The following is a 20773-nucleotide window of genomic DNA, read 5'->3' on the forward strand; positions in this document are numbered from 1 at the left end:
TACACTCATATTGCATCAGTTCCACCTTTGAAGCACTGAGGATTCCTATCTTCACATACCTATCTCTCTTAACTCAGCTTTGACTATCTTCAGTCTACATCTGTTGCCTCATGTTCAGATTTAGGAGCCCTAGTGGATAGTTCTGGAAGGTTTTATCACGGCAATCACAGACGGCAGACCAAACTGCCTCTACGCATACCATTTGCTGGTAAGAGCTGCAGCAAGTGGGGGGTTGGGGATGGGGGTAAGGTAAGGGGTCAGTCAGCATGTCTCCCTCCTTCTCTCGACTCCAGTATGTGGGGTAAGTGGCCCTGTGCCTAAATTACATTAATTACGCTCCTACGGGCCAAGGCTCTGTGGGAGAAATGCAGCATTATCACATTGCTTCCTTTTAATGAGCAGTTCTGCAGCTCCAGAGTTTCTGCCGACGTCCCCGGCGTGTGTTTTGTTTTTCCCCAGGAGGCTGTCATGTCTTATTTAAAGCTTTGAGTCATACCTCATCAGATTCTGTGTCTATCACAATGTGCAACATATATAAAGTGCTGATTTGTTTTTGTATCGTGACGCTCTCTTTTAACATAACAACATTTAATCGCTTCATCTGTACGGCCCATTAGCACCAATTAGAGCCCTTAATTGAATCACTTACACAGTCTCATCCCATATGTCCTATAGCAGTTTCCTGGACAGACGCGGTGTAAGGTGTAAAGATTTTTTTTTAACAGATCATCATGTAGATCCGGTTGTCAACCCTACCTTGGCACACTGGAGCACGTGGCTACGTCATAATCCCACACAAGGCATGGAGGATGTCCGTCTCCAGCAAATGTAACTTGAGATAGAAAAAGGGTATAGGCTGTCTTGTATGCATCTTCATATGTGTTTGGGAATGTGCTGAGCTATATATATGATGATTTTTCATTTTAATAGTGAAGTTCTAGTGAATGCCAGTGGTTTCACCCCATATCTTGGTTTTGGTTTTGTTTTTTTCTCAGAATAATGGCATAGGGGCTGGGCTACTTTCACAGTAGCACTTACTAAAATATGCTTTATAACAACTGCTCCAAAGTCGGCCCATACTATAAATGTATGCAATTCAACGTATAAATCTGTGTCTTTCTGTGTGCAGCCTTACGGTAAATGTTTGATTCGGGAATTTTTTTTCCCACACAGAAACTAAAACATGCCCCTCACGGTGCTTATCTGTGTGATCACTAATGTGGAATTTGAGAAACTGGGATTGGTCCAGAGAGGAAAGCGATGTTGCAATCACCTCAGCAAGCTTCTGTTGTTTTCGCTGACAATTCAGCGCTTTTAATGCAGTTTACCCGCCTCAGTAACACTGATGTACCGAGATTCAGACATGTTAAGTACAGTCAGGTTGATAATTCTTACTCACTTGCTCTCTCATGATTGCATCCCATAGTGAAGGTTGCACATTGTGTGATTTCGCAGTGCTGCACTGTTGGGTTGATCGCCTCAACAACATATGTTCATCATGAGAACCATCTCCATGTTACCATAGCAGCAGGTGGATCTGTTGTAGTAAAGTGATGCTATTGTACCAGAATCAGCCTCCCTTTGTGTGCTGGGATATACTCTCCCGGGGTAGGCGGTCACACTTAAAGCCACATAGAATTTACAAGCCTGTTGATCACAGTCACGGCTTTACAGTCCTCAGGCGTGAAATGAGCCTTTGCATTGCCAGCGTCACCGGCATCACAAAGTTCAGTTGCAGCATTGATAAGTGAGAAGGCAAACAAGGAAATCGATAAACTGCAGCACATTCAACAAACAGCACACAATACGACCTTTGGCTGGGTGGGTAGATAAGCCCCCCCCCTCCCTCCTGCTCTCTGTCTTTCCTTGTTTATGTGTGGTGTGTGTCTATTAGCCATGATAATAAAGACAGGGGTTTGAGTAGTGGGTGGGGGAGGTAGCATCAGAGCGACTCTGGACAGATAAGGAGATACCCAGCCTGAGATTGCCAAAGTAAAAGAGAAAGATTTCGGATGTAGGTGGAGTTAGTGTGGCTCAGGGGAGGGTGAGAAAAGACGGCTCGAAACATGCACAGAAAAGTTTGAGGAGTGCAGGCAGAGCAGGGCTGGCTGTGAAAAAGAGAGACAGAGGCTTGTTGCTCTCACAGAGGAGAGAGTGAGTTGCGGGGGCCCACGCAGCAGTGACGGAAAAAGGAAGTTTGATAATCAGCGCTGGGAAATGACTTTGTAAATTATTTGTTGTTACTCTGTCCAGAGGCCAGGGTGTTCTTAAACAGACATGAATGGTGATGGCAGCAAACAGCGTTATGTGTCAACCTTCAGGATGCAGATCAAGCCACCACGTGCATCATCCGCACCAGCAACTGGGCCAGGAACCATTGACACCAGGGCCTCAGAAAAACATACTGATTCAGGTAAGGGCTGCACGACAGAGCGAGAGGGAGAGGAGATTAATAATTTAAGGCTGCGTGTTTGTGTTGGAAAGAGCTCAACTAGTGACATTTACCATGTTGTGAATGTAATTGCTTGAATTGACAGGTCTGAACATGGTGATGCTTCTTAATAATTTGGTGTGCCTGCAAAACAAGAAGTTCAAGAAATTTGCTTTCATTTACTCCTGGTGACAAAACTGACATCACACCCTCCAAGTCTGCTGCTTTTAAAGTTAATATCCGGTTATGTTTGCCCTGAGTTTAAATGTCCAGTTACCTGATTGTTTATTGTATTGGGGACCTTTCACTTTCATGTCAGCCCACACTGAACATCAAATTTCCTAATGCTCTCAAAGTTTAGCTGCTTTTTAATTAATTTAATTTCCTATGAACATTTGAACACATGCCATTTCTCATCTCTTTCAGCTTGTACTAATATAAACTGGGTTTGTGGCTTTTGCTGTGAAAATGTGCTAACATAAAACAGTTTTGTCCACTGTTTAGGACGGCTATAATGTTGCGGCCTAAATGTCAAGAACATCTTCTTGTTTAAATTATTTGAGTATAAAATTCATCCGGCAGTCATCACACACAAGTGTCTGTTAGATGACAACCTTGTACAGCATCTCTTACAGGTCGAAATTTCAGGAACTGACGAAATGGACTTAAGTCAGCTTGGCCACAGTGTATATCTGAGGTAACCCAGAGTGTTTTGAAAGTTTCATTTTCAACAGCAGTAGAAAGTTTTTAGAGTAACTTGAAACCGACACCACTGACCTGCTAATAAAAGCTTCCAGCGCTGTGTAGGTAAGCCAAAAAAAAAAAAAAAAAGGGCCATGACGTGAAAGAGGTGTGTGCCTGTCATTAAAACATCAGGCTTTACAGTGAGTAGTTCAGCATTGTCAACACTGGCTAAAGGTTGATGGTAAAACAGGTTTTGTTAAACCATAACTAGTATACTGTACATTACTTAACATTTCAACGCACGATTGCATTTGGTCCATTTTTACACAGTGTGTAGTTAAGGTACTGTAATACACATGGTAGGCCCTCTACAATGGCAATTAATTATACTGGTGATAAGACCTAATGTCAGCCTGTGGTGCTGTGAAAGTGTTTGTGATTGAAACTTTACTGAATCAGCAGGGGTGCAGTTCCTGGGAACACTCATTTTTGTCTGGCTAAGATTCAAGCTTCAAGCAAGCATTCGTCTTCAGTCAAGTGAAAATAAACACCCACGTTTAATATGATGTAAGATGTGGTCCTGGAAGACTTAGGAAGAAAACACACACAAACAAATTAAAAACCACAATCGAGTCAGCATGCTTGTGTATCTTTTTTATATTAAGGCCTATGACTGATGTCAGTGCTGTGGTTTTCTGGGAAGTGGGGAATTGTATTCCTTTGACACAGTTAACGGGACAAAAAAGGAAGAATGAAAGAAGAGATGAAGTGGTGTGAACTGTTATGGTAGATGAGAGGATGGAACATCACACTTGCAAACTGTTACATATCTGCACTTCTAGACGGTATAAGTTCACATCTAAGACAAAGCCACAGACAATCGATGTGATAATACAGTAGTATTTAGCCAAAACTACATACCAAAGACAGAAATAAAGGGGGGGACTTTACTATACTTAAACTAGACTTCATAGATGCAGTTAAGTGAACCCTCCTGCTTGTGTTGCTCTTTCCTTTTGTGGCTGACTCTTCGCCTCCTTCCACCCCTCTTCACCATATCCAGGGTCTCTCAACCTGTCCCCTTGTAAATGCCTGGATCCACCCGTCTTCGTAGAGCCCCTGAAGGACTGCTGCGTGGACGAAGGAAGTGACATCGCACTACGTGGGGTACTCTCAGGAAGTCAGCCGATCAAAGTGTCGTGGTTTCACAATGGTGAGGAGAGACAATATACTCTGTCGCGGGTCGATGTTTGCTTGCGGTCAAATGTTGACCCAGAGTATCCTAAGATATCTTTTGCCTCAATTTGACATGTTGGACATATTTTGCATGTTCGGGGACATTTGGATTTTGACTGTAATTTAAACCAAAGAGTGGGTTTGAACAAAGCCCGGCAATGCAACCAGCATATGCATTGATGGATCCGCATCAGGGTTCCAGAGGTTAACAGCATCTTTCGTACCGTATCCAGCGACACTCCCGGCCCTTCCTTTCTCCCATTCCTTCTCCTCACTGTTGTTGCTCCTTAAACTAGTGGAAGAGTGTGTTTCTAGTGTGTTTGTTTGCTCCTATGGGCAGGTGAAGTGGCCCGTTTTGGGAAACGGTCTTTCAGTGGCAAGGAGGTGAATTTTGTAGTGAGGGATTGCCTGCCGGAAGATGCCGGTGCCTACACCTGCTTGGCAGAAAACAGTGCAGGGAAGACGTCTTGCTGCGCTGCTGTGTTCGTCAGAGGTGAGGCAGACACTGGGAGACACTGGGCACTGCTCCATAATGGACATTAGAGACATCTTCTTTCAATTTCTCATAAGTTCAATTAGGAGAAAATTAGTTTACAACACATTTTGCTGATAATTATAAATTCTGCCACTTGCAAGCTGTGATGTAGGGCCTCTCATTCAATGAGACTCTGAACACAATAAGTACAAACAAGCCAGAATTTCATTTCTGATAAAACCTCTTCTCCTTTACCTCTCACTCACAACCAATCCAGACTTTGAAACTATCTGTGGTGTGCAGAAACGTGTCTCAAAGATCCCCACTTCTGCATCCAAGAGCGTTACGGAAAATGGAAGGTCACCACAGTCTCCCGGAGATGAGCTACAGGCGTTGAGAGGATCTACTTGTACCTCCCCTGCAGGGTCTGATAAGCAGAGCCCAGTCTCATCTCCTAAAGGTAATCAGATAATGACTAATTTCACGTATAGGCACAAGGGGTTTGATCCTTTTTGACAATTTTAGAAGTCAAGTTACTGCTCAAAACAACACATAGGTGGCGGCTTCCTTCCTTATTTACATACAAGGTTTGATGCACCAGGAAAATATATTGGCCTCTTTACCATTGTTTTAACTTTATCCGGATATCCATGTTATATTTATAAATGAGAAGGAAATACATCATTTCCAGTCCTTGTGTGATTGGCTGTCAGGCAACATGTATACCCAACAGGAATTATGCAGGACTTCCACAACATTGCGGCTTTCTGATACACCCACTAAAAGTTCTCAGTCCCGAGTGAGCACCATGTAGGGAAGTGGCCAGAGTACAGTACAGTAAAACTTGCTGAGTCTGTAAACTGATAGCCATAGACATGACCAAGCCACACCTCTAAAGTCCCCTACTAAAAACTACCTGCACTTCATCTATCTCTGCAGAAGTCATCCCAAAGAAGAGAGCCAACTCAGGGAAAGGTGAGAAACAAATGAACTCGTGCTTTTTTTCCCCTCCTCACTCGCTACCTCTTCCAAATGGGAGAGCAATGCACCTGTCTTTGCATCATCTACTCACCTTTCTATTCCTCATTGTTCACTGTCTGATTTGGCTTGATCATGGTGATGTAACTTGTCTATTAGAGTCTGTTTTTCTTTTTTACATGTGTGCGGTTGTGGTTTGCCCTGGAGCTTCACCTTCTATTTTAGCCTTTGTTCTTGCAATAATGTTGTCGGGCTCTGAACTACTGTGCTCCCATATACTGGGTGACTTTACCTTGGGGTGTAGGCTGCAACAATAAAAGCATGAGAAGCTCACATAATAAGGTCTGAATGGTTATGTTATACTCTTACAGCACAGAGGAATGTTTTTTTTTTTTTTTTATGGTTTAAATGAGATAGAATTGGCTTTGTAAAGAAGGTAGACTGTAGATACTAAAGCTATTTAGACATAACGAAGTTGTATCAGATTGTCCAGTCAAATTCAGCACCCTGATGCCATAATATTTGAATACTGACAGCGTCAGCTCACATATGGAACTTTGCAGTCTAATGCAAAAAAATGTTAACATTACATAACTATAAGATACACTACAGTGTATGACTTCAAGTATGAGTTCTGTGTGCTTGGTTTAAGGATATTTGTCCAAGTAAAGAGCTCTAAGTGTGTGAAACATATTATGGAACCGGGAGGCATGGGTGTAGTCAAAGAACAGGTGATCTATTTTAGCATTGTTTAACACACTCGATTACAAAAGGACTCATTGTACCTGTTTGTGTGGTATAGGCCATCTTTGTTTTGTACTTTGTTTCCACTTGAGACACTTGGTCTGCTTTATGCTACAATAATAAGGGTCTCAGGGGAAGTGATACGCTCCCAGTTTTACAGTAGACTACCAACCACAGATCCCAATACCGAGTCATTTTCTCTGTCTCTATCTTTATCTTACACTCACACACCACACTGGATAATTTCCTTCCAGTGTCACGTTGTAAGAACTTAGATGATGAACTCAACCAGACTCTACAATGAACAGGCAGATTTTGAGTCAAATCACTCTCTGTGTTTTGGCTTTGCAGGTCCAGCATTACATTTTGAAAACCCCCCGCAGCACCTCAAGGTGAAGGCGGGACAGACTGCCCGTCTGTCGTGTTTTTACACCGGCAGCCCTCCTGTAGTGGCCTGTTGGATCAGAAACAAAGAGCAGGTGTTGTAATTTAAAGGCTAGTTTATATCATATCCACTGTCTGCCATTCCAACTTCATTTGTCTCCACTGTTTCTCAATATTTACCCCCCCATCCCCCTCTTTTCCTCACACATTTTATACTTGCAGATAGTGGATGGTCCAGAGCTGTGGACAGAAAATACCGATCGGAGCAGTACACTTGTTATAGCAGAGACTAAACCGCAGCACACAGGTTGCTACACTATTGTAGTGAGGGACCGCAAAAGCTCAGCACAACACACGCTCACCCTTTCTGTACTAGGTAAGACAACACACTCTCTGCAATTTCAGGACCATGTGAAGCAGATACTTGAGCACTTTATTCACCATCCTCCCACCAGAGAGACCACAGCCTCCCGCCTCTTCTCCCGTGATCTCCCGCGTCTCTGCCTCCAGCCTTGTGCTGTCCTGGTCGGGCCCCTGCTACGACGGCGGCAGCGCCGTCCTGGGTTACGTGGTTGAGGTAAAGAAACAAGGACGTGCTGAGCCTGGGGATTGGAGCGAAATCACCGCCCAGTGTAAGAGCACTTCATACAGAGTGTGTTCTGGGCTGAAGCCTCAAGAGGAGTACTGTTTCAGAGTGAGGGCCTACAACACAGTGGGAGCAAGCGAGCCAGGACCAGTGTCACCAGTGGTTAGGATGGAGCAGAAAGGTGAGGTGGTATGAGTTACTGATACCACATTTGAAATGATAGGCAAATATAATGAGGATTACATTATGGCTATTGTGTCTGCATGCATAGATTCAGACAAACTGCGAGAAGAGGAGGTCCCTCAGGCTTATACTACTGTAACTATTGACTCTTCCCACAAAGTCACGGATCACTACAATTTGCAGCAGAAACTGGGAATGTGAGTAAACCCAAACAAGTTTTTCAAGAAGTGCCAAAAGACTTATTTCACAATTTGGAATGAACAAGAAAGCTCGACATTTCAAGATAAGTCTTCCTTTTAATAAGCGTGGCAGAGGGAGGATTAAAACACATTCATGTAGAGACACGGTTTACCCTGGTAAGCTAACAAATGTATCCCAGTGCAGGCTAGAATTCACCAGTGGTTGCAGTTAATAATGGTAAGAAATGCCACTTGACTGACAGATGAAGAAATACTAATCTCAGATTAAATACTGTCAGCCTCTATCTGTAAGTCAGGAAATGGACATTGTGATGGGCTCACCTCACTACGTGACCACAGTTTTTCAAGCTCTGTGATGACATGACATTCGCCTTTCTTCCTTAAGGTCCAGAGATAAGAAAATAACTAAACTCATCTCTTCGTCAGGGGAAAGTTTGGCCTGGTGTTCAAGTTAACCCACAAAGAGACGGAACTGGTGTGTGCTGGGAAGTTCTACAAAGGCCGACGTGCCAAGGAGAGGGAGGCTGCTCGTAAAGAGATAGAGCTGATGAACTATCTCCACCACCCCAAACTGGTTCAGTGTCTGGCGGCCTATGATCACAAGCCTGAGATGGTCATGGTCATGGAGTTGTGAGTATCATGGTGAAATCCCGAAGTGGTTAAATTCATTATAGGAGCTGCAAAAACTCTGGGTGTAAACAAAAAAAAAATATAATAACAGCTTGCTGTCACTGTGATTTGTCTGTCTGCAGTATCGCGGGCGGGGAACTGTTTGAACGCATTGTGGACGACAGCTTTGAGCACACAGAGCCTGCCAGCGTGCGCTACATGCAGCAGATCCTGGAGGGGATTGCCTACATGCATCAGCAAAACATTATCCATCTGGACCTCAAACCTGAAAACATTGTGTGTGTCGACACCACTGGCACCTCCATAAAGATCATTGACTTCGGATTAGCCAGCAGGCTTGGTATGTGAAATTAAACTCTCTTAATATTCTTTTATGCATGTTATGGTATGTTTCGATATCAGATTAGTCTGTGTGATTTACGCTTAACAGATGGCAACACGCCTCTGAAGGTGATGCACGGGACTCCCGAGTTCGTGGCACCTGAAGTGATCAACTATGAGCCTGTGTGTTTGGCCACTGACATGTGGAGCATTGGGGTCATCTGCTACATATTGTGAGTCACACTCTCACTCCGATAGCCCTTTCTACACTAAAGGACATTTGACATTTTGGAAGTCACGCTTAGAGAGAGAGAGAGACGGAAAGATCAATACCACTCTCATGTCTCTACAATAAATATGAAGCTACAGGCATGGCTTAAAGTGGCTATAACCCTTTTTTCTTTTTTTTTTAAACAACAATATGAAATGACAGTGTGGCAATGTGAAAGCCATCGCTCCTGGTGATGATCCTACAGACAATTAGCACCGAATCTCTGCTCCTCACCTCAGCTTTTCAGAGCCTTATAGTGAGTTTCAGCCAGATTTTCTGATACTGAGAAATGTATCACATCAAACTAGCATCGAGTTAGTTGGGCCCATGTACATCAAACTGATCTAATCCACTTTACTCCTTCGTCAAAAGGCCCTTAGTCAATTGCAACTCCAGAGAAACACTTTGAGAAATGTACTAGAACACAATAGACTGATTGGACTGTGCTGGCGATAATAGTCATGATGGATAAACGTTTTGAATTTTAGATTTTTGATGCCACCTAGTGGATGTAGGTTGCCACAGTCAATATAATGACACTTCTGCCTCTATGTCTTTCTCTGGTTTTCAGACTGAGTGGCGAGTCTCCATTCCAGGGAAGCAGTGATACAGAGACTCTGGCCTTGGTCACAGCTGCCCAGTGGGAGTTTGATGAGGAGAGCTTTGATGAGATAACAGACGAGGCCAAAAGTTTCATCAGCTCCCTTCTCAACAAGGACACCAGGTGAATTTATTCACATGCAGCTAATGCACAGCCACCAGATACCATCTTCACTTACCCACCAGTAACCCTGTATGTGCTTCTCAGGCAGAGGATGTCTTGTGAAGAGGCCCTTTCCCATCCTTGGATGGCAGCATTTGACTCTGGAGATCTCACCACCACCAAGTGTCTGTCCAAGGAGAAAATGAAAAAGTTTCTAGCCCGGCAGAAGTGGAAGGTAACACAGTTGTTGTTGTTGTTTTTTTTAGTTTGAGGTGTTAGTTTTGCTATCTGTTTCAAACTCTTTCAATGTTTGTCTCACAGAAAGCAGGTAAGGCCATGCTTGCCCTGAAGAGAATGGCTTTACTTTCCAAAAGTGACAGCTCTGGATCTCCTACCAGCCCTGGAGGAGGTAAGACATGCACCTTCTATTATCTTCTCCTCATCAGAACCATCTTTGTTTCCTGGTCTAACCTGGCTATATAAGTGGTCCTGGGCTTTCTCCCTTCTTTCATCAACTTCCTCTTTCCCCTCTCTGTCCCAGAATCGCCCCTAAGCCCAGAAGCAGAGGATGCCCTGCAGTCTCTGGAACGCAAGATGCATGGGCCACCCCAGTTCACCCAGAGCCTTGAGGACCAGACAGTAGCTCAGGGATCCTGTGCCCGTCTCTCATGTCACCTCACAGGTACACCACGACTTCTTGTCCAGAGGTCTTCATTCAAAAGCTCCAACAGTTCCCTGTGTTACTCTTTGTTATATTATAGTTTGTTTTGTTTACCACTTGGACACTTGACTTGCTTGACTGCCTAAAGACCTGCAATTTGAAATTAAAAAATAAAATTTAAGTTTTAATCTAGTTAAATTAAGGAATAAAAAAAAAAAAATCTGCCACAAACCTTGCATATACTATTATCAGGCCTATTATTTTGAAGCACGGCTTCTAAAGAATACTGTCATTTTAATGGTCCACATTCAGACCTTTAAGTCTTGCATCTAGACTTGCAATTACTTTACACAGACTGGTGAATCAACATGAACTTAAAGACTTCTGACCCGTGCCCCTGTCCTCATCCCCTGCCGTCTATCTTGGCAGGATACCCTGACCCAGAGGTGGTGTGGCTGTGTGGGGAGGAGCCTGTAGTGGAGTCATCCACAGTGCAGATAGATTATGAGGAGGACGGCCACTGTACCCTGGTCCTCACCAAAGTTGGCGCCAAGGACACCAATGTTTACACCTGTCGAGCCACCAATGACCATGGGGAGACATTCTGCTCAGCCAACCTCACTGTTCAAGAATAGACCCATTATATCTATGTTGGGATACTATACATGACAGACACATAAATATATTTTAATGTTCTTATGTGCCTTGAACAGATGTATCTTACATTCATCCTGTACTGTGGCTGGAAATATATAATACATGTATTACTGTACAAAATGTAGTATTACATTTTGTACAGTAATTTAATCTAGTATTACACGTATTACTGTACAAAATGCAAGAATAGATGAATACTGTTACAGTAAAGTATAAAGGTTATTTCTTCATGAGAGTAGGATATGGTTATACACTGTCTTAAACAATATGTTGTTTCAGCTAAAACCGTCAATTTATTTCTTACTTTGGCTCATAGGTGAATAATTTTAAGGTTCCCTTTCAAACCTATTACCTGGCATGATGAATAAATGAATATGATTAAATTGAGATACTCCTTTTGAAAACAGGCCTGAAACTTTGCTGTTTGAATCACATATTGAAGATCTGGCTTGTGATTTCTGATATACTTTAAGCTTTTGTCGGTTGCGAAAAATTAAGGGGTGTCCAAGCTTTAACACAGCACTGTAAGTGCTAACTGCTAACATAGGAAGGCATTAACTTTTAATGATATGAAAAGATACACTCGAACCATCATACTGTACGTATACCTACACAGGCTTCATGTTATATTTTCACAGAATTGATATAAAAGATACACAACACAGTTTTTAGTGGAGTATCAAAGTCAAACCATAGCATTAACTAGGTTTCCTGTGTTCGATCAGGTTTCTCATCAGGAACATGTGTGTGGAAGGTGCCATGCTGTTGAGGAAATAATTGTTTTTTCTCATGTAAGCAAACAGAGGTTTCACTGCCTCACTTTTCACACAGTCCTTGAGTTCAGGTACTAGATCAACCCTTCGCAACACATCATGCGGGTCTTTTGTGTTGCTCTGATGGAGTTTGTCATGAAGTGCAAAATGGTGGCTCGATCTAGTTACTGGATGTCCATTTTCTCTTCTGAATGCTCGTATTTTTCTCTGAGCCACTGCAGGGGCACCTTCAGTTTTCCACAAACTGCTTTGGCCACGTTCTCCTTTGTCGGGGCCACTGGTTTTCCTTCATGTGGGTGAAATGGGGGGTTGTCAGGAACTCGTGAATTTGTGTGTGTTGCCAAACCGTGTGCAGAGTCATACAGACAGACATTTGGGAAATGTTTCCATGACAAAAGAAGGTCAGTGAAATCTCTTGGACTTTCTGTCTGCAGGTTGAATTTCAGACTGTAAACAATGCCATGGGGGCATGCAACTACAGACCATCCACCTGTAGAGGGGAAGAAAAAAAAAAGGAAAATCCTTTAAAGATTTTTTTCATTTACGCAGGATTTTCATAGTCATATTTAAATCACACTTACCAGAGGCGCCCCAGATAGATTGATACACATTGACATATGTCTGTCGATTCGTCAGTTTCTCCCTCAGCCGAATTACCAGATCTCTATGAGATCCACTCATTTCGAAACCGCAACTTTTGCACAGACTTTGAAGAGTTGCTTCAAACATGGGTGTTAAGCAAAATCCGAAGAATCAATCGTTATTCTTAGCAGTGATTTTGATGTAACATCTCTTAAAGGACCCGAGGCATGCACAGGAAGAGGGAAAGTATGCTCCTTCTCTGTCAGTACAGCTCAACCCCTCCCTGACCAAAAAAAGGAGCTCAACTGTGCACAATACAAAACTTATTTTACAAAAACCTTTTTCCTTCATGTTCCCTATGTGTGAGACGACAGGTATTTTATTATGCCAATAATGTAGCACTATATCTAATTCAATTTCAATATCATATAGCAAAAACCAAATTCTATTGAGAGCTTTCTGTAATTTTTCTGGACAAATAAATAAGACCTAATTAAATAAAGAACCTACATTTTGTTTTAGTAGTTCCTCACAAAGATGGTCTCTAGTTACGCTACTCAGTTCTCCCTCGGTCTCAGATGTTGGCATCTTTTCGAATTCAGTATTGAGGACATGGGCAGATTTGGGGGTTTTCTTCCCAATCCAAGGAGCCCAGTATTCATAACATGGACGAACCACAAATGGATTTGTTGAGGAGCCTAGAAAAACAATAGGAACAAGGTCATGCTCATCATTATCAATGCAAAATAAAACAAAAGTGTAAAAACATCAAAAATGCATAGCTACACTGAATTTCACTATTTGTTTCCAAACTATAAATAAATAGATAATTATTTTATTTAAAACTTACGAGGTGAATAAAAACGTCAATCAGCAGAATTTAAGATCAACTTTCTACAGTTTGACTTTTGTCATTTTTGGCAAACAACATTCAATCTCCTGCAGCAAAATATATTTTTGACATTGACTACATTACTTTATATGGTCTGAAAGCCACTGACAGGACAGCATGGTATGGTTTTGTGACCTGACCACAAGTGACTGTCGATTTAAGAATGATCTGTGTAGTGAATGTCGTCCTCGGTGTTCAACTTGTGGTTTCAACAACAGTAAATAGACATTCAGACATACAGTAGGATTTAACTCTGTACTTACCGGGAAAAAAGCCTCGACTAATCATTTCCAGATGTACAGAGTCCCAGAAGTCCTCTATGTTGTGGTGTCCATCAAAATCTTCGGGGGGTGTGTTCAGGTCACTCACTACAATCACATACAGATTGGATAATTGCATAAACCATCGTCCATTTGAATAAAAAATACAGATTTTAACTTCTTATCCCTTCGGTTGCTCATAAAACCTACCATCCAGTTTGGAGAGTCTGTTTCTGTGGACGTCCATAATTACAACAGCAGGGAAGAAGCCACAGTTTACACAGGAGTAACTGTACTCTGTCCTGCTCAGTGCCTCAAAGTGACAATATGCTTGGAAAATGATGCCAACTGCGGGAAACTTTTGGCCCCGAAAACTCTCCAGACAGCTGATCCTTCTGGACACTGACACATGGTTCTGTAAAAACAAACAAACAAACTGATCAATAAATTATTACACAACTTTGTTTTACGAGTAAGACCAGATATAGTGTATACATGTTTATGCAGGTTTGACATATAAGAACCTTCACAATTATTTAGTTCCTTTAACAGTTATTTTTTATAACTCATTGGGTCCTGACATTGCTATATACACACCTGTAGGCTGTGCCGCATATAGCGACATAGCTCATGAGTCAGAGTGACAAAGTCATTGAAGTTATGGAGACCATCTCGCCACTCCTGGTACCGATAGTCCATGTGGCATTCTGGGCATCTCCTATTATACGTCGAAATGTCTGCAATGCGTAGGTGGGTAAAATTAGGACATCAAAGAGGCAGCATGGGGTCAGTCAATGATGTATTTAACTTACTATGTTTCACACCGCTCATGCCGACTGTTGTAGCTTTGTCTGTGATGAGAAAACCCTCTTCTAATCTGGGATGGCCTGGACAGAGCTTGCATGTTTCTTCAGTAGGGATCAAACATACGGGATAATCTGTCAGAGCTCTTGGAGCCGTGGCGTCTCCGGGAAGAGTTGCTGGTATCTTCTTCTCTGCATAAGTGTATCTCACACTTCTGTCCAGCCCTTGGGTCGCACGATAAATGTGAGAGTGAGATGTCTCTTGAGTTGATGCAGGCAGGAGATCTTTCCTGGTTTGGAATATGTGCCATTTACCGATGCTCTTATGAGGACACGATTTACCAGGGTTTGTGCAGGGGAAATGCCAGGAGTGTTTTTTCAAGTTATAAGTGACTATAACTCTGCCAAAACAGGAGAAACTATGAATTCTGGGCTCGTGAACAGAGAGACAAAGTTGATGCGTGGAACCTCCTAAATCCACTAACACAGCAAAAGGCACGTGCTCTTTCTCTGCTGCTTTTCGCCTCGATTTGCAGGTTGCCATCATAGATTCTTCGACAATATGCAGAGACACCAATTCTTCAAGAACCTCTGGGTTAAGAAACTCCTCGTGAGCATTCTTGCGGCAGTAATCCAGTGATCGAATGTGCTTGCACAGACTGTAAATCAGCCCACTCTGCTTTGCAAGCAGCTGATACTTGTGACATTCCTCCAACTCACACTTTATCTGATGATGATTTCCCCACGTTTTACGCTATACATGTATCGGCACAGAGAACCCATTGGTAACTTTTTGAACAGTGAATATTCCATGTGCTTCATCAACACATACGTTTTTTTAGGTGCGATGCAGCAGTAACATCCTTTAGCCCTACGTGCTTCCTCTGTATATGGGCACCCAGGTTTTTCTTGTAAAGACGAAGCGAGCAGTGAGGGCACCGCGCCACCTTTAAACGTCTGACACCGTAAGAGGGCAGCTTCATTGTGTCCTGAGACGCTGCACCAGCCTCAACTGAAGCCTCGGGTGAACAGGCTTCTGTGCTAGAGGCCTCTGGTTGTGAAGCTGAGGGAATATCGCTGGATACCGTTGACGCTACGGGGGAGTGGTGAGAAACTGGGAGCGGAAGCGTGTAACAATGGTCTTGATCTACTAATGATGCATTAGACTCCATAGGCTGCTCCTCCTCCTCTGAGTTAGGCACTGCTGGTGTCACAGGTGGAGAAGGTGTTGGCGGCGACGTTGCAGGTGGAGAGAGGTGTACTGTCGATGTCGTAGGAGGAGAAGAGGGTGCTGCTGGTGTAATAGGAAGAGAAGGGAGTGTTGTCGATGTCGTAGGTGGACAAGGGAATCCTGAAATGTCCTTGGAAACGTGAATGCACGGCTGCGATGCTGATAATGGCAGTGAGGTTGGTGCCAATATCATTGGCAGGGAGGATTTATTTTGGCATCCATGCATGTGAGTTTCCATATTTTCCTTCCGTAGAATTGTTTTTTCACAGTAGGGGCAATGATAATGACCCGTTGGTCTGCATGGCGTGTTGCATCTGCAAATGATGTTACCTGCAAGCGGTCACAACAGCTTCAAAATGTAGGAATGAAAAAAAAATCAAAAAAAAACAAAACAAAACAAAACACTGCAACATCACTATTTAACCACAAGTAAATATGTGTGAGCTCTCCAGCTATGACACTCACGTTACCTTGGACATGCAATGCATTGTTGATATGGGCATCCATGTGCCTCTGGATCCTCCTGCTGGTAGTTAATTTAAAATTGGGACATAGGGGGCAGTGAAACAATGTCTGGTTGAGATCTGAGGATTGTATTTCGAACCGGCTCCCAGCCTGAACTATTGATGGGTGGACCTGTAACACAGCAATATAATGTAGCTTGTTTAACAATTTTTTTTGAATGATTTTATTGGAATAAGCAGAACATGGAACATGCATTTTAAGAAAATGCATGCATTTTTGGTGGGTTTTGACAGATGGTCAGACTACACAAAGCTATTCCGGGGATAATGACAGTCATATTTCACCATTTTCTGACATTTTATGCAATGAACAATCAACTAATTTTTAAAGAAGGAAACTGTTAGATGTATTGATAGTGAAAATAATTGCCAGTTGCAGCTTTACAGTTCTCCTATGATGGGATAATACGACCTTGCAGCAGGTTTTCTGTGTGTTAATTACTTCAACATAGAAAAAAATATACAGCAATTTGATAAAACAACTTTACTACAAACCACAACAATATAAACTAAAACAATTAAGGTCTTAAAACTAGATTTTGATACACAGACGATCTTCAAGACTAGGGCGACAAGATGGAGGATGGAGGAACTGACAGAACTGATATTTTACTTTAGTGGTGCAAATTTCTAAAACATTTGTGATTAATCAAATTATGTAGAAGAGTAGAGTACACCTGGGTCTGGCGCCCCAGGCCAGTCGCCCACTTTGCCTGGTTGGAAATCCAGTCTTGGGGACAGCATAAAAAATAAATGACAAATGACAATGTGCTTCATAATGTTCTCCAGAAGACTGGCAGATTTTTTTGTGCCTTTCAATTTCAAGGACTCTTTTGGATGCATAAACATTTGTCATTGTAAATAACTGAAAATCTGAAATCTTTTTAGTTTTGCTTGATTTATGAATATGAACCTATGATCAGAGTAGATTATTAGTCAACTGTCCTGTTTTCAGTATGAACGGATAAAAATACAGCTGTACGCTGTGATGAGCTTTAAGACATTTTAATGTTAATGTAAGGTTTTGAATTTTGTCTTTGATAGACTTGTTGGCTGTAACATTTAGAGCTGCAACGATTAGTCGATTAGTTGAACGACAGAAAATTAATCTGTCACCAAATGTCACCTCGGTCTCTGGGAAATTATAACAGGGATTTGTTTTGTTTTTTTTAAGTTTTTTTTTTTTTTTTGGAGGGGGGGGGCATTTTCCGTACAAAACGATTAATAAAGGAAATAATCGTTAGTTTGAGCCCTAACAAGGTTTTATCCACATAGCTACATGTCAACAAGAAACTAAAACGAAGCCCAAAAGTGCACTGAAATACGGTGCTTAACACTGACAACTCAAATGAGCCTCTGATAGGGTAACACACTTTGACCATGACGTTTTGAAGCGTTAACTCGCCCGAAATCCATCGACAAAATAGTTTTAAAAGCTGCTGCATCCGAGATGCTCAGTTAGACCCAGAGTATCTAGCTGCAGACAACATGGCGGACCTCCGCGCGGGGGACCTCCGTAGTACAACGATAGTCAATGTAGCTGACTGCGCAAGCGCAAAAACTTTGAAGGCCCCTAGAAGGCTGAGCTGGTTGTTCACTAGACTGCCTGTATGAAATCGGGTTGGCATACAACATATTGGACATGTCTTTAAAGTGTATCATAAATTTCGTCAAATCTGTGGATATTGGTAATTTAAAATCAGTTAACACCAGCTTGAATTCAAGGACAAGTTGAGTGACTGGTCTTGTGTTAGAGAATAGTGTTTTCCACCTTTTTTTTTTTTTATGTTTTCACAAATAGAATAAACATTTAACAATCTGAAACTCTGTTTTAAAGAGTCTTTGGTTTGTCTGGGATAATCTAGTCCAGATTTGAAAAGTCTAAGTATATTTGCTTTTGATCTAGACCTGGTCCAATGTGGTCTGGATGAAGAAAAACAAATCCTCCTTTCTGGCTTTCATGAATACAATAAAGTTTCCTCAAATTTGAAAGTTGGTTTCAAGCTTAAAAACCATAAGGCTTTAACTACAATGTCTAACAGAACAGCACATATCGACAGGGAAACAGTCTTTGACAACAACTCCCAGGCGAAAGAAGACCAAACTCTGTCCTAGTTCTGTTTTCTCCCTGTGTGTATCGTGTTTGTATCAAATGGAAGAATTCAAGGAAGTCTGTCAAAGGCTATTGTGCTGTATGGTTCACACATAGACAAGTCTATACAAGATCACACACCACAGACTGTATATAAAAATTTATATACAGGAGAGCCGTTGACATGAGTCACAGTTAACTTTAACCGGTTACATCCTTTCCATTGTGTCCAAGGAAGAGATGTAGATGTTGTAGATGACATGAAGATGTCCTTGCAGGCAGAGGTGAAAGGTAACACATCTTTCTAAACTGCCCTATGGGGTTACATAATGACCTAGATTTTTTTTTTTTCCCAAGCAACATGCAGTTTTTTTCTTTTCCTATTACACATGTTTCGTGTAGGTTAAATGCCTTCTGGAAAGCTGACAAGCCAAATCTATCGTTCACTATATCCGTGTCTGATGCAAAAAAAATAGGCTAATGCAGATATACAAAAACTTACAAGCACCAGTTTCTGTGGTTTTTAATTTATATAATTTTTTATATTTTATTGTTGTTGTTTTTTTAAACTATAACGTTCTTGTGTGCAGTTTTACCTTCGAGGACAAATAACCACACTGTTATTACACTTGTATTGTAGCTGGACAAGAAAATTTCTCCAAATAAAATCATACATTATGAAACATTATGAAATGGAAATAGAGAAAAAGACATGGCACATTGAAGCTTGATATTTATTTTATTTATTTTATACCCAGATGTGATTAATAGTCTCAAAAATGTACAATCCACTGTTTGTTCAGCTAAATACACATACAGCAGATAGTGTCACAGATTCCACTTTCCAAGCCACCAGTTAGCAGAATGAATAAAGTGAGATATTTATTCTACTGTAAAAGCATGAAGAGCCATGCAAACCTGAAATCATGATGTTAAAATGACATAGTGAAGAGCAGAAAACCACTGAAGCTGTTGTAGTTCATGGAATCATTATAGACAATCCTGTTTGCCTGGAGCTCTACGTACACATTGTCTCCCACCTCGAGGGGGGTGACCACAGCGTTGCAGCCCAGAGGACCCCGAGGTGTCCCAGACAGAAATCAGCCGTTGACCGCTCTGCACAAGGCTCACAACAGAGTTGGGAGCAGGACTTAAGTTGTTGAACTTTGAGAATCGAAAGAAGTAAATCCCTTTGACCATTGCCATGAAAATGCCTGCCAAAATAAGAGGAATGGAAAAATAAATTAAATTTCGTGAGTTCTTCACTCATGTGGCTCTCACTCTCTCTCTCTCTTTACCTCTTTCCCTCTGTGGCATACACTACCTGTTGAAGGATTGTAGCTATTGGCAGTGTCTTGTAGCGCAGTGGGGTCGCAGTGGTGAAAGGTCCAATGTTTCCAGTGCCAGATTCCCTGAGAGCTGCAGAAAAGGCCACCTGAGGCGTGCCTGAGAACACCAAATTACCCCAAACACGTGAGAGGTATACACAGGAGTTTATACACGGAGGAATTATATCCAATTATTGTATCCCATAAAAGCATTTGCTCTATGATACCTCCAGTAAGGCTCCGTAGCTAAAGGACTTCTTTTTCAGCGTTTTGCAACACTAAATTTTTCCACCATGTTTGTGATTTTCTCTTCCACTGCTCCCAGGTTTTGGCTTATGGAAGTGAGGGAGTAGATTTCTCAGCAGCTGGCTGATGTTCTGCACTGATGGACTTTGTCATTTTTTTCATTGACCTGCTTTTCACATAGACAGCTGCTGAATGTGGCGAGCGGGACTGCAATCTTCTTCATCCTTCTGGTTTGGAATCTCAGTCTATATGCAGTCTTTCTCTGCTCCCGCTCCCCTTTTATACTTTATCTGACATTGCGCAAAACCAGAAATTCGAGTTTCAGGAAAAGCCCATGCCCTGCTCTCTTTATTGAGGTCTTAGTTGAGAAAGTTAGGCAAACACACAAATGTCCATATTCCCTTTGATCCAAGTGCTTGAGTTCAGTTGATTTATGATATTGAGCATTCAATACCATGAGTACTACATGAATCAGTATTCAACATAGCTACTGGAGTTTCATGTTAAACTGTAATAAGTCATTACAATTTAATTGAATTTAGAACTGAGACATTACAACTAAAAGGCATTTGTCCCTTTCTCCATTTGCTCTTAACATGTCAACTTTGTAAGGTCATAATATGTAAGTGCCGTTTTTACATCCCGATCTCTGCTGCCGCAGACAGTCCAAAGAATCAGGTTTTACATATTTAAAATGAGCTGAGTCGGCGAGCCATTAGCAGCAGCTATAAATATTGTTTGAAATGAGATGGGAGCATAATATCCGATAGCCTTATCATTCCGGAAAAAACCTTTCACGTTAAAGGCGACACCATGCCCACAACTTCCACGTCTCACCATGACCTTTTTTTTTTTTTTTTTTTATTGTCCAGTAGACACTCAGCAATAACACAATACC

General features: G+C 41.9%; 1 protein-coding gene and 1 long non-coding RNA gene across 3 annotated transcripts; one reads left to right on the forward strand and one right to left on the reverse strand.

Annotated features, from left to right (window-relative positions):
- The first annotated feature begins 1893 nt into the window (after positions 1 to 1893).
- On the forward strand, positions 1894 to 11527 carry mylk5 (myosin, light chain kinase 5). 2 transcript variants are annotated; one of them, XM_040123813.1, is made up of 18 exons: positions 1894 to 2154; positions 2254 to 2413; positions 4179 to 4328; positions 4692 to 4844; positions 5104 to 5286; positions 5766 to 5801; positions 6900 to 7027; positions 7155 to 7308; positions 7388 to 7699; positions 7790 to 7898; positions 8328 to 8531; positions 8654 to 8871; positions 8962 to 9085; positions 9695 to 9847; positions 9932 to 10061; positions 10148 to 10235; positions 10368 to 10508; positions 10917 to 11527. In XM_040123813.1, the coding sequence occupies exons 2-18, from the start codon at positions 2278 to 2280 to the stop codon at positions 11120 to 11122; spliced, it is 2625 nt and encodes an 874-aa protein (XP_039979747.1). In that variant the 5' UTR covers positions 1894 to 2154; positions 2254 to 2277; the 3' UTR covers positions 11123 to 11527. The 2 variants fall into 2 exon arrangements, with proteins under 2 accessions (XP_039979747.1, XP_039979748.1); XM_040123814.1 differs by lacking the exons at positions 1894 to 2154; positions 2254 to 2413 and having other exon boundaries at positions 4261 to 4328; positions 4688 to 4844.
- A 7738-nt stretch (positions 11528 to 19265) lies between these two features.
- Positions 19266 to 20732, reverse strand: LOC120785717. Its single transcript, XR_005706639.1, has 3 exons — positions 19857 to 20732; positions 19626 to 19747; positions 19266 to 19515 (listed from the first exon to the last, which is right to left on the reverse strand). It is a non-coding gene; the product is annotated as an uncharacterized LOC120785717 (long non-coding RNA).
- Between the last annotated feature and the right edge of the window lie 41 nt (positions 20733 to 20773).

This window comes from Xiphias gladius, chromosome 3 (genome assembly GCF_016859285.1).
Source record: "Xiphias gladius isolate SHS-SW01 ecotype Sanya breed wild chromosome 3, ASM1685928v1, whole genome shotgun sequence".
NCBI lineage: Eukaryota > Metazoa > Chordata > Actinopteri > Istiophoriformes > Xiphiidae > Xiphias > Xiphias gladius.